Below are 14,423 nucleotides of genomic sequence, written 5' to 3' on the forward strand. Positions count from 1 at the left end.
CTATTTTTCAGCACCTACTGTTGTATTAACAACACATATCTGAAAGAAAAAACAAAAATTATGTACACATCTATGTTTACTTCAACAAATTACCAAGTATTACCATTGTGTTGAAGAAAACAGTTAACAGACTTTTATTATCTCCCCCTAAAAATTTCTAATCACATTAGAATATTAGACAATGCTCAGCTTTTAAGTAGTTGTGCCAGTTAAATAACCAGATAGTACAAAAAAGGCCATTCCTGTGTTGCATTGTGAAGTCATAGCTAAGCTGTCTATAACTTCCATATCTGAAAAAATGCGGCAATGGATGGGAGTATTTTAAAAAACTAATGCCAGTTCCAGCTCTCTATACAATAGCAAGGGTGCATGTGATCACAAATGTGTTCAATTTCATACTAGTAAAAGAAACCCCAGGGAAACAAATCTAGCAAGTCTGGTTCATGTAAGCATCCTTAAATCAACAGAACAAGCCAATTATTTTTTAATGACGTTATCAAACCCCACTATCTAGTAAGACATGATGCAATACTGTCTATTTCTAACTACCCTACTGATATTCCTCTTTGAGTGCAGAAGAGTACACTTTAGCCATGTTCCACTGAGGAATCCTGGCCCAGACTTTGCATGCTGTACTTAAAGACAGAGTATATTGCTTGCTAAGTAAGACCACTAGTGTAGACCAGACAATTCAAAATTGTGGCAGCTCAAGTGTCTAATTTCTATTTTTCCTTCAGGACAAATCAAAGTTCAGCTATCTCACAAGATCTGGGCCATACACTAACAAATCAAGGAACCAAAGGAATTCTGTACTTCCATTTTCAGATCTAACCTCTGTAGCATAGGAAAGGGCTTTTCTTCAGCTATGCCATTTGTTCTCAGATAAGAGTCAAGTTTGTGCCACTTCATAGTTCAAAACTCTTCAGATATGCTACTTTGTCACTGAAAAAATGATTTATTGAGTTTAACAGAAAAACTATATTTAATTAGCCATATAAAGTCTCAACTAATAAACCCTCTAAAATAGAAGTTTCCTCTCATAACACAAGGAGTAAAAAGCTTCCAAAGGCTTAGTTTTATTTTCACTTATAGCGGAACTCAGGCAATATGATTTTATATAAACATTCTTCCTGAAAAGTGGTATACTGTAAGTAAATAATTCACTTGTTACTTGTATGTAGCTAGTAACAAATGTATTTCACATTTGTTTCACATTTAGTTTTTTCAGTATTTCAGTATTTCACATTTAGTTAGTTGCCTAGATCCAATACAATTGTTAATGGCAGCAGCTAAATAAACAGAATTTTTTATGTCTAATTAGAAAAAAATATATATATCAAAGAACTGAAAAAAATCTGATAGGACTTACTTGCTACTCCTGATGCCAGTCCATACAACAGTCCTCCCCCATCTGATTGTTGGGGAAAGATATGGGCTCCTGGAGGAGGTGGCTTTTCTTGTCTGATAAAGTTATATAATAAGGTTTTCACAAGTTTGCTGGTAAATGGAAGACTACATAAAAAGAAAAAAAATCAAACTCAATTATACTAACCATTTAATTCTGTACAATGACATGGAATTATTCAGCCATTAATATTGTCTCAAAGACAGGTTGGGATGAACTTTTTTAAATTGTTGTTGATGCTAGTACTGTGAACTATCCCTTAGCTTTTTTCTCAAGGCTGGTGCTCTACCATTTCAGTCACAGCTCCACTTCCAACTTTTTGGTGGTTATCTGGAGATAAGTATCTCATAGACTTTCCTGACTGGGCTTTTCCTTTGAACCATGATTCTCATATGTCAGCTTCCTGAGTACCTACAATTATAAGTGTGAGCTACCAGTGCCCAACTGAGATGAGTTTTGAGGCTTAATTCTGGATTTGCCTCTAACCACACATAAAGATATTGATCAAATCATTAAAACTCAAGTGTCTGTTACTTTGTTTTCTATGTGACATTGCAAGATAGTATTTAGTATATAATTTAGTATATAATCAAGTACCTAGGACTTGAAAAAAGGCAGTAATATATAGTCAGCAAAAAAAGCATTTAAAATAGCAAAAGATTATATTAAGTATAATCTATTTAGTATAATCTATTAAGTATACTCTATTTAGCCAATTTTTCAATTAGTAATAAACCAATTCCTATAATCTATATACAGGTTTTACATTTGTGAATGCAGCATTGAACTTTTTAGAATATGCTTTCCATAAAAATCAGTAAAAGAACATAATATGGCTTAAATATTTGGTACTGTAGGGATTCTATTAAAAACACAGTAACTTAGAACACTTATTTAGAAAAAAATACAACTTAAGCTGGCGCTGTGGCTCATTCTTGTAAACCTTGGAAGAATCTATAATTGGAAGGATCAATGTTCAAGCCTATATATGGTAAAAAGTTCTTGAGACTTTATCTCAAACCAATAGTTGGGTATATAGTGTACAACTTGTCATTCCAACTATGCAGGAGACATGGAAGAGAAGGATCAGGCATAAACTCAAGGTGGTAGCCAGGCACCCGGTGGCTCACGCCTGTAATCCTAGCTACACAGGAGGCTGAGATCTGAGGATAGCAATTCAAAGACAGCCCGGGCAGGAAAGTTCATGAGACTCTTATCTCCGATAAACCCGCTAGAAAACCAGAAGTGGTGCTGTGGCTCAAGCGGTAGAGCGCTCACCTTGAGCTGAAGAGCACGAGGACAGCGCCCAAGCCCAGAGTTCAAGCCCCACGACAAAAAACAAAAAACAAAAAACCTCAAGATGGTACTTAAAAAACAACTATAGCAATGATGGCTAGAGGCATAGCCCAAGCGGTAGAATGCATGCCTATAAAGTGCAAAGTCTCTCACAAGACAATCTCAAAAATAAAATTCAGGGGCTGGGAAGGTGGCTCAGTGGTAGAGCACTTGCCTTGCATACCTGAGGCCCTGAGTTCGATTCCTCAGCACTATATAAGCAAAAAGAAAAAAGCTGGACGTGGCACTATGGCTCAAGTGGTAGAGTGCTAGCCTGGAGCTGAAGAGCTGAGGGACAGCGCCCAGGCCCAGAGTTCAGGCCCCATGACTGGACCCAAATAAATATTAATTAATTAATTAATTTCAGCATCAATACTATTGGCATTATAGAAAGACACTGATCAAGATGTACATTGACATGCTGAATTGAAATCCCTTTATACGACTACCTAAACATAATTAAAAATAAAAACTTCAAAAAGAATGAAGTTCACAATGTTGTTTTAGCAAAGGTGTTCAAAGCACTAAAATGCCATGTACTCCTTCAAGGCAAGGTCATTTTGGCTATTATTATCAGAGAAAGATTCAGATACAAATCCTCTGTACTAGAGAAAGCAATGAAGTTGGGAAGGACAGCTCAATTAAACAAGAACCAGAATTTAGTCTCTTCTGCATTACAAGTGAAGTAATGATAGAATGACCAACATCTTGGGAATATAGGACAACAGTCAGGTTTGAAAGAAAAACTAGAAATAACAGATTACACAATAACAACCCAGACAAATTTAAAATAGAAGCTTACCATGGACCTTGCATTAAATACTTGTGACTTATGCTCTGCCGTAAAACTTCCTTGTGGAAAAGTTGACAGGAAAGGAAAACAACCATTGTTGATATAGCTTCCACTGATATTTCATATGTAATATCTCTGGAGAAATGTGGGAAAACAGAATGATAATCAGTTTGGAAAAATAACATGGTTCTTTTCTAAATAAACTGCACATTTAAAACGGTTTTCAATACTATAATGAAATCCACTAAAAACACAGGGGGTAGGAGCATAGGAAGGTCTTTCAGAAAGAATAATATGGGCCAAACAAAGTTAATCAATGTACAGTATTTACATATAAGTATCACAACAAAACCTTTTTGTACAATTAGCTTATGCTATTTTTTTATTTTAGGTGATTAAAAGAACTAATTAAAAGAACTAATAAAAATTAAGCCAAAAAAATTAAACCCTTTCCTAGTCAGAAGTTCTTACAGGTGAGTCTGGAATCTCATTATTTCCCTACTTTCCCATCCAACTTCCTACTGAAGGACACATCTTGTGGAAACCAGAAGCAGTTTTTTGCTCTGCAGACCTACTCAAGATTTCTGCATTCATCTCTGTTTAGTAATAACAGAGAAACAAATACTAAACACAATGTAAAACTGAAGTCACAGTGGAAGGAAAAAGCAATGACTTTTACAGCTGAAAAGCTCTTTGCAGTCAGAATACTGATATACTCCAAATCTTTTTTAAAAGGGTATTTTAAAATTATCTTTAAGTAGCTATACAAAGGGGGCCTAATTCAATATAACATTTTATGAACAAAATGTATATTGATCAAAGTCACCCCTTCCACTGTTGTCCTCCATCTCTTTCAACAGCGGAGCCTGGAAAAGTATTAGTTGTTACTTCTTTTTAGGTGCCCTGAACCGGGTGCCTATCTGGCTAACACTCTGCCAACTGAGCCACGCCTCCAGCCCCTCACTAACCAATTTAAAGGTGACTGGACTCTACAACTGGCCAAATTTAAACTCAATCAGATACTTTAAGGAGTTATCACTGATAAAAATATGTTGTAGGGCTGGGAAGGTGGCTCAGTGGTAGAGCGCTTGCCTTGCATGCTCAAGGCCCTGGGTTCGATTCCTCAGCACCACATAAGCAAAAAGAAAAAGCTGGAAGTGGTGCTGTGGCTCAAGTGGTAGAGTGCTAGCCTTGAGCTGAAGAGCTGAGGGACAGCGCCCAGGCCCAGAGTTCAGGCCCCACGACTGGACCCAAAAAAGAAAAAAAAAAATATGTTGTAAGCCAGGCATTGGTGGCTCAAACTTGTAATCCTAGCTTATAATCAGGAGGCTCAGATCTGAGGGAGGATTGTGGTTCGAAGGAAGGACAGTCCATAAGACGTTCATCTCCAGTTAGCCAACAGAAAATAGCAAGTGGAGCTGTGGCTCAAAGTGGTAGAGTGCTAGGCTTGAGTAAAAGAGCTCAGGAACAGAGCTCAGGCCCCAAGTTCACGCCCCTAGACCAACACCAAACAAACAAACAAAAAAATGTTTTGACATTTAGTTTTATCTTGCTCTGGATTTATAAAATGGCTTATTAAAAAAAACTCAGTAACCACTATACATATAGTAGTTAGTATTAGTAACTTTTAATAAAAATAAATATGTAACTTTTTAAATGAAAAAAGGATAAATATGCTTTGATAACAAAGTGTAGAAAAAGGAAAAGGAAAATAGTGGGCTTGCTGGGTGCCAGTGGTTCACAACCTGTTATCCTAGCTATTCAGGAGGCTAAGATCTGAAGACTGTGATTCAAAGCCAGCCCAGGCAGGAATATCCATGAGACTCTTATCTCCAATTAACCACCAGAAAACTGGAAGTGGCACTGTGGCTCAAGCGGTAGAGTGTTCTCCTTGAGCTGAAGAGCTGAGGGACAGCATGCAGGCCCAGAGTTCAAGACCCATGACCAACCAAAAGAAAAAGAAAAAGAAAGAAAACAGTGGGCTGCTGACAGCCACCTTTCCTGTTTTTCCACGGACCAATTCAGAAACAAGGCAGATGGGAAAAGTCTACTTCTACTTAAATGAGGGCTCCAGGAGAACAATGACTAGAAGAAACAAAATCACTCAATCTTAAACCTCTTAAAAGAGGCAAGAAAGAAAAACTCTTGCTGACAGAGCCCCACCATAGCAGGATCTTCTCCTTTCCTGACAACCCTACTGCTGGCAGTCGTCATTCCCCTCCTCCTCCTTCACCTCCCCCTCCATTTTTTTATTCTTTCTTCCTTCCTTCCTCTTCCTCTCCCTTCTTACAAGTCACCCAAGCAAGACAAACCCCCTAATTTCCTTATTGTTCACCTTTCTATTCCTGGTAATACTATCCTCCACAGAGAACTGAATTATATACTTATACACAAATACTTTCTATACCTACAGCACTCACACTACACTCCCTTTTGCCCCTTCCTTTTTTCTTTCCTCTTCCTCCACCATCCTTATATATAATACCCAAATTCTAATTCCTAAATACTACTCTTTTTCTAACCTTCCAATACATAAGAATGTTGTACCTTTGAATATATAACATGATTAGTTGTGTATATAATGTTACCAATGCTATTTTACTATTTGTAAGTATCAGTTTGGGTACTTAAACAGTACCTTTATTGGTGCCAGTACTGATTCACACTAGAAGTGCAAAATTGCACATGAACCAGCTAATAACTATTCCTGTGAGAATACAGAGAATAATACACCAGAAATACTTCAGGCAATGAAAACCCCAAATCACCAAATTGTCTTCAAATGAGTAAATTGCAAAATAGAGATAGACAAAAATGAGAAAGCAAGAAAATATAACCTCCAAAATCTAATTATTGCACAACAAAGGATCACAATGATAGCAAAGTGGAGAAACCCCATATCCTGAGCTCAAGGAATTAAATGAGAGGATATTTACAAACAACTCTATCAAATCAAAGAGAACACAAGAGAAAAACTATATAAATTCACAAAAGATTCAAATAAAATGCTAAACGAATATCAAGTAAATCAAATAAGCAGTTAAATGAGCTCAAAGAGAATACAACTAAAAGCAGCTGAAAGAGATCAAAGGTTCATATATACAAATGAAGTAAAGAAGTCAATGGAAGACATGAAAAAGGATAAAGATACAGAAATTCTGGGGTGGAGGGACAAAGTCCTAGAAATGAAAAATAAAGTAGAAGGCTTCTCAAGCAGAGCAGATGAAATAGAAGAGAGATTTCAGAGCTTGATGATAAAGCAGACATAGGAGAAAATACAGAAAAGGTATTAAAGGAATATGAAAAAAATTGCAAGAATTTGATGACTCTACTTAAAAGACCAAATTAACGAATTATGAGCATAGATGAAGAGGAGGTACTAGAAAGGGCATAGGAAACTTCAAAAACAGCAGAAAATTTCCCAGATCTTGAAAAAGATCTAGGTAAAGGAGGCACATACCCAACAAACTAGACCAGACTAGACCTTCCCTATGACATATTATAGTTCACAAGCTAGACTCCTATCTCTGACCCCATACTAATATTGATTATAAGTGAATTAAGAATCTTATAAAACTTGACTTTGAATCTACTACAGGCAGTAGGGAGAACAGTGGAACCTATTGGCACAAGCAGAAACTTTCTGAAAAGAAAGTATCTCAGCAAATAAGAGCAAGGATTGATACTTGTTGAAATGTGGACTAAAATAAGCATCAATAAACTGGCTGTACAGAAGAAATAATTTAAGTACACAATGAAATATGTCTTAAATTAATAGCAAGAATACAAATAATGGAAATAGCTACATCAGAATCTTTTTTTTTTTTCACAAAAGATGTCAAAAACCTAATCTCAAAGGCTAGGTAGGGATGGAGCTCATTAGTAGCCCACTCACCTAGAATACACAATATTAAAAATAAAAAACCTAATATCCAATATTGTTACTTGTGGATAATGCTTATAGCTATGAACAGAGCAAAAAGAAAATTTAACTGCACACAGTGAAGGGATACACACACACACACATACACACACACACACACACACACACACTTCTTTTTTTTTCAGTAGTGGGGCTTGAACTCTGGGCTTGGGCGCTGTCTGTGTGCTCTTCAGCTCAAGGCAAGCGCTCTACTGCTTGAGTCACAGTGCCACTTCTGGTTTTCTAATGGTTTATTGGAGAAAAGAGTCTCATGAGCCTTCCTGCTTGGGCTGGCTTTGAACTGTGATCCTCAAATCTCAGCCTCTTGAGTAGCTAGGATTACAGGCGTGAGCCACTGGCACCCAGCTTACACACACACAATTTTTTTTTTTTTTGTGGGGGGGGGGGGTCCGGTCGTGAGCCTGAATTCTGCACCTGGGCGCTGTCCCTCAACTCTTCAGCTCAAGGCTAGCGCTCTACCACTTGTGCCACCGTGCCACTTCTGGCTTTTTTTTTTCTGCTTATGTGGTGCTGAGGAATTGAACCCAGGGCCTCGTGCATGCAAGGCAAGCGCTCTGCCCCACACACAATTCTTAAGTCAAGGTCTCACTATGAAAACAAGGCTGGCCTGGAACTCAGAATCGTCCTGCCTCAGCCTCCTATGAGTTCTGGGATTATATGTATGCACCATCCCTACTAAAAATATACTTTAGTAAGTATGACCATCTTTATCTTATTTAGAATAAAATTAGAGTCTCTTGCTCAGTTTCTTAGTCTCCACAACTTCTGACTAACCATCCAAACTTAACTTCTGTCATATCCCCTCCATCCTTGCTCATTCTGTAACAGGTTGGCAGGCCTACTTTGTGGTCTTTGGATACACTAAGCAGAAGCCTACCTCAAGGCTTTGCATCTGCTGTTCCCCTTGCCTAGAGTGCTTTCCCATTAAATAGAACAGGACTCTGTCTCTGATTTCATTTGGTTTATATTTAAATATTCACTTCATAAGAAACTCACCCTTACATCTGGGCTAATAGTACTGTGTTTTCCACTAACCTTATTACATCCTAACATTACATTATACTCATTTGTTCATTGTCTGTGCTATCCTACAATTAGAATTCATTATTTATAAATGATAATAAATAACTTATAGTCTTCAGTATTATATTCCTACACTTAAAACAAGGGCTAACAACAACCATCATATATTTGTTGAATACAAATAGTACCCATATACTACCTATGCTCACAGGTGCAGAGTAACATTAATACTATTTTAGGTTACCAAAACAAAACAAAACAAAAAAAAAAGGATTTGTGTACAAAGTTTACATGACAAGAGTATGTAAAATTCCCAGCTTCCATGATTTAATGTTCAGTATAAAAATGTACTAGACTCCTGGGGCCACAATATCAGAACTAGGAGTAACAGCAAAAATAATTACAAAGAGTTTGCAGCAAGGCACAGGCAAAGCAGCCAATTTCCTCATTTAATCCGTTTCTATTATAAATGATTTTGAAAATGATTGATGTTTTTAAAAATCCAGCTTCAAAGTAAGGAATTACAAATGTGAGTTCTGACCATCTGGAAAAAAGTGATATAAAAAGAAATTTCTGAAATAGGCATTAAAAAATACTGTGTGAAGACAAATATGAATAAAATACAACTACCTTTTAATTACTGCTCCCTAGCTACTATGCTGTATGTTTCTTCACATTTCATAAGGCTGTTATTTTTCCACATTTGCCCCCAAACAGCTAATTCAGCTTCATCATGGTTTTGTCATATACCCAGAGACAAATAAAAAAACACTTTCCAATAATAATAAACATCATTGTGCTTACGATGTTATGGGATAAAAGCCAAAGTTTTCAAAGAAAACCTATCCTGAAGACCTGTAAACTATATAAAGTAATACTGCAGATCTAAAACATTCCATTCTAGAAAAAAATTAAGAATTTTTTGGCTAAACTTGAATTTTTTATTTTTAAAAAATATAAGAAAGAAAAGTTCAGATTAGTCTCACCTGAAGAGAATAAGACAACAATTCTGGCATTTGAGTTGGTTCCAGTTTAGTACTATTATGAAAAAAAATGCATAAATTTTGTATAAAAGCTGGGCGCTGGTGGCTCATGCTTGTAATCCTAGCTCCTCAGGAGGCTGAGATCTGAGGATCGCAGTTCAAAGCCAGCCCGGGCAAGAAAGACCGTGAGACTCCTATCTCCAATAAACCACTAGAAAACTGGAAGTGGCACTGTGGCTCAAGTGGTAGAGTGCTTGCCATGAGCTGAAGAGCTCAGGGACAGTGCCCAGGCCCAGAGTTCAAGCCCCACGACCAAAATAATAATAATAATAATAATAATAATTTGTATAAGTCATTTATAGGGATATATTTTCATTTCTCTTGGGTAATACTGGAAAATAACACTATAGGCTGAGAGGAAAGGTGTTTTCCCAAAGTGCTTCTATCCTTTTAATTCTCACAGGAAATTTTAATACAAATTTTACATTTTAAAGTAGTTTTATTTTCACAGAAAGCATATAACCCAGCTATCTACAAAGGCAGAGCCTCCTCAGCAGAGATGTACATTTGTTATAATCAATCAATCAAACAATCATTAAGACTTCTTCTTGATGGGCTGGGAAGGTGGCTCAGTGGTAGAGTGCTTGCCTTGCATGTCTGAGGCCCTGGGTTCGATTCCTTAGCACCACATAAACAAAAAGAAAAAAATCCGGAAGTGGCGCTTGGCTCAAGTGGTAGAGCACTAGTCTTGAGCTGAAGAGCTGAGGGACAGCGCCCAGGCCCAGAATTCAGGCCCCACAACCGGACCCCCCCCCAAAAAAACTTCTTCTTGGTGCTGTATGTGTGTGTGTGTGTGCATGCTGTATGTGTGTGTGTGTGTGTGTGTGTGTGTGTGTGTGTGTGTGTGTTTAATTTATTGTTATTTAAGAGGTGATATAGGGGTTACATTTACATGAGTCAGGTAATAAGTACATGTATATATATTTTTTGACAAATGTATAATAACATGCATTCATGTTAGAATACCAAATTCAAAACAAAACAAAACAAAACCAAAAACCTTCACTTCACCCAGTCATCTTTTTCTTCCTGTCCCCCTCTCTGAAATCCTGGCAACTCTTTAATTTTTTTTTACTATCTCCAGTTCTGCCTGGTAGCCTTTTTAGTTTCTTCTCCCACATTAGTTTTTCAACATTCTGTTGGCTCAACAGTTTCCCTAGTATTCAGTATCTTTAGTCTTTATTTTACTGCATTTTATTTTGGTACTGGGTCTTGCTATGTAAGCCAGACTGGACAGAAGGTATCTCTACTAGTTCAAGTTGGCTTTGAATCCATGATCCTCCTGCCTCAATGCTTTAATTCCTGATATTACAAGCCACCATATCTGGCTTTTTTCTTTTTCTTTTTCCTTTCTCCCTACCCCCACCCCCGCCAGTTCTAGGGCTTGAACGCAGGACCTCAGGACTGTCCCTGAGCTCGTTTGGCTCTACCATTTGAACCACAGCTCCACTTCTCACTTTCTGGTACTTTATTGGGAATAAATCTCATGCACTTTCCTGCCTGGGCTGGCTTTGAACTCTGACCCTCAGATCTCAACCTTCTGAGTAGCTAAGATTACAGGAATGAGCCATCTGCACCTAGCCTTTTTTTTTTTTTTTCAATTGAGTTATTTTCCTACTTACTGAGTAAAATTTAAAAAAAATTTTTTTGAATAACATTTTAGATACCGTGTCTATCTGCCATGGTAATAACAACAAAATCACCAAAGACAGAATAGCTACATAATTTTATGACAATCACAGGAGACTACAGTGAAAATTACACTTGAAAACTACTCTGAAAATGCCTGAAACTGAATATCTAAGTCATTTGTATACCTCACTTCAATCAGTTTTAGATTATATAAATAGACCTCGTACATACACATACATTCACACGGATACATGTATTATGTATATATCATTCAGAATGTGAAAATTTTCAAACTGCAATGTTTGTCAAATATGTAGAACTTTAAATATTAATAATCTCAATGCAAAAACACATTATTGTTGGCCTTTGAGTGCTTACTTTTATAGCTACCTCACTTGAACCTGAAATATAAAGTTTACTTCTAGAATAAATTTTAGTTCAAGTAGTTAGTGTGATAAATCTAAAATTGTATTTAATACACATGAAATAGTAAAGTTAAATTTGTATTATACCTTGCTTTACAAGCAAAACAGAATGCTACATTGCCATATATACCCATTGTTATATTACATACATATTATTGTTACTAAGTTATTTATCAAACAGTAAAATATTTGCCAGATATAGTTACTTTTTGAGGCTTGTTTTGTTCACTTTCTGAAGTTGGGGTTTTTGTTTTGTTTTTTGGGTTTTTGTTTTGTTTTTTAATGAGCCAGGTCTTGCCAGCACCAGGAAGTTATTACACTCCCAGACACAGCCCAGTAAACTGAAAACACTCATTCACATGAAATCTTGTACATGAATATTCATAGCAGTGTCCATAAAGATAAAAAGAATCCCAGAAACAAATCAAAGCAATCAACTGATAAATGGGTAAATAAAAGGTGGTATATATAGATATAATAGAATAGTTTTCAGTAAATAAAAACAAGTTTTGGTATGTGTGACAATATACATGCACCGTGAACAAATATAAAGAAGGCAGGGGCTGGGAAGGTGGCTCAGTGGTAGAGTGCTTGCCTTGCATACATGAGGCCCTGGGTTCAATTCCTTAGCACCACATAAGCAGAAAACGCCGGAAGTGGCACTGTGGCTCAAGTGGTAGAGCGCTAGCCTTGAGCTGAAGAGCTGAGGGACAGTGCTCAGGCCCAGAGTTCAAAGCCCCATGACCAACAAAAATAAATAAATAAATAAATAGAAGGTGCAGGAAGGAAGGAAGGGAGAGAATGAAAAAAAGCAAAAAGAAATGGAAAGAATTGGGGGGGAAAATCATATTACATGAAGTAAGCCAGACCCAAAGAAATATACACTCCATGGTTTCCCTCATTTGTAATAATTAGTGTATGTCTAAGATTGTTCCAGCAGGATAACAACAGCTCAATAGCTATGTATATATGGCCATATAAAATGATGCTAATTGAAACAAACTCTAAGATAGGGAAATAAGTTTTTGTTTGATTTTTGCAGTATACTGTTTGCAGTTAGTATTTTTTCTTTTTTTTAATCCCCTATTGTCACTCTTTTTTTTTATCTTGGTACCCTTTGTCTTGTATATAAGTGTATCAGATTTGGGGATGGGAAGGGGAATCACAGAAATGGTGAGACAAAGGACAAATGGTGAGCTAATGCAACAGCCATACTCACAAGACACAACGTTGGAAATGAATTTTACAACTTAGGGAGTCTGAGGGGAGGGAGGAAAAGAAGGAGAAACAAGGAAGGGGGTAACAATGTTCGAAAAGAATTATATTCATTTCCTTACCAGTATAACTATAATCCCCCTGTATATCACCGTTACAATTTTTTAAAAAGTACACATACCACACACTGAGAACTATAATCCCTGAAGGAAAATTAAATAAGTTCATAGATAAGAAAATTTTAAAATGTTAAAACAGAATTTTTACCAATTAAAATATGACACATTGAAATAAGAGTGAAATAAAAATTATTTTGTATTCTGCATGCACTTAAATCTCTTACAAATTAGAGACTCCAATGTAAATTTGTTTAAGTTGAAGGGTATTTCTTTTGCCCTACATTGTTTGCTGTTGTTATTGTTTTAAACAAGTAATAACATATGCTAGTACTGTGTTGATATTCTGAAATATAAATGTTAAATATACATTCCCTTTCACACCTGTTTCAAAACCTAGGTATACCACTTGAACATAGCTCAAACAACTACTAGAAACCTTAATGTTTGGAAATGCTTACTGTCTGTGTATTTTAGTTCATTCTGAAAAAATGCAATCCCATAACATGTCTAAGTAGAGACTTTTCTAGATAAAAGAGCTCTAAAAATCTATTAAAACAAACAACAACAACTAATATGATCACATTATGGTATGTTGTAGTTGTTGACTCAAAATCAGGACCTGTTTCTTAAGAGTTCCCTATTTCTCTGTTAATTTCAACCAATAATCTCTCTGGGTCTTAAGTTGCTAGGAAACCAGAAAAGATTATCTCTAATGCCATTTCCTACTGTAACTTTCTATAATTATAGCTCAAAAGAAAAAGGAATTCAAGGTAATGTTAGATTTTTCTGTGGAAAAAAAAGAAATACAAATATTAACTGGGTTACCTGAAGTCTCAAGTAATCAGGAAAATGAAACTAATAGGCCAATACTTGAAAGAAACAAAATTCTACTATGTTAAATGTGGTAGCTTTTAAAAAATGAATAATACTTTAAGTTAACAGATCTTTCTTATTTTAATGTCCTTTTATAATCTCCACATTTTTATTATACAATCACCAAAACAAAGTCAACTTTATAGTGATGCTTTGGCTGCCACATACTCCCGAGAACTTTCCACCATCTGGTCTGGAAATGTCCTAGAACCAACTACTGTTGGAGCAAGTTATTAATTTCATATGAAGAAAAAAGGCAGGCACCATGAACTTGTATTGCTCTGGTAAGAAGAGTGGAACACTTGGATAAAGACAAAAGCCATCATGAAATGGGTGTTAGTGTTGGCTAAGAACAAGTCAATGAACACAGAGGGGAAAAAACATGCTCCTTTGACTTGCTATTGGATAAGAAACCTGATGGTACTGTAAATGGAACATCAGTTTAATAAAAACAACATACAAGTTCAAGGAATTAAGACCAAAATTTAGAAATGTCAATGCCATGCCAACATGGACACTGACTTCTAAAAGTCAATTATATAAGCAAAATCTAAAAAGGAGTATCATATATTATAGATGCTATCAATAATAATAATAATGGCTAGTTTTAAAACTTA

The 14,423-nt window shown here is 36.2% G+C and overlaps 1 protein-coding gene across 2 annotated transcripts in view; it reads right to left on the reverse strand.

The window, feature by feature from the left end:
• The window catches only part of Dym (dymeclin), a 322,312-nt gene that overhangs the window by 222,921 nt on the left and 84,968 nt on the right, over positions 1-14,423 (reverse strand). For both annotated transcript variants that reach the window (XM_042675227.1, XM_042675228.1), the window contains exons 7-8: positions 3,543-3,668; positions 1,370-1,512 (exon numbers count right to left, since the gene is read on the reverse strand). In XM_042675227.1, coding sequence (XP_042531161.1) covers positions 1,370-1,512; positions 3,543-3,668 — 269 coding nt within the window. The remainder of the gene's footprint in view (positions 1-1,369; positions 1,513-3,542; positions 3,669-14,423) is intronic.

This window comes from Dipodomys spectabilis, unplaced genomic scaffold (assembly GCF_019054845.1).
Source record: "Dipodomys spectabilis isolate Male_0828 unplaced genomic scaffold, ASM1905484v1 ptg000024l, whole genome shotgun sequence".
NCBI classification, from domain to species: domain Eukaryota; kingdom Metazoa; phylum Chordata; class Mammalia; order Rodentia; family Heteromyidae; genus Dipodomys; species Dipodomys spectabilis.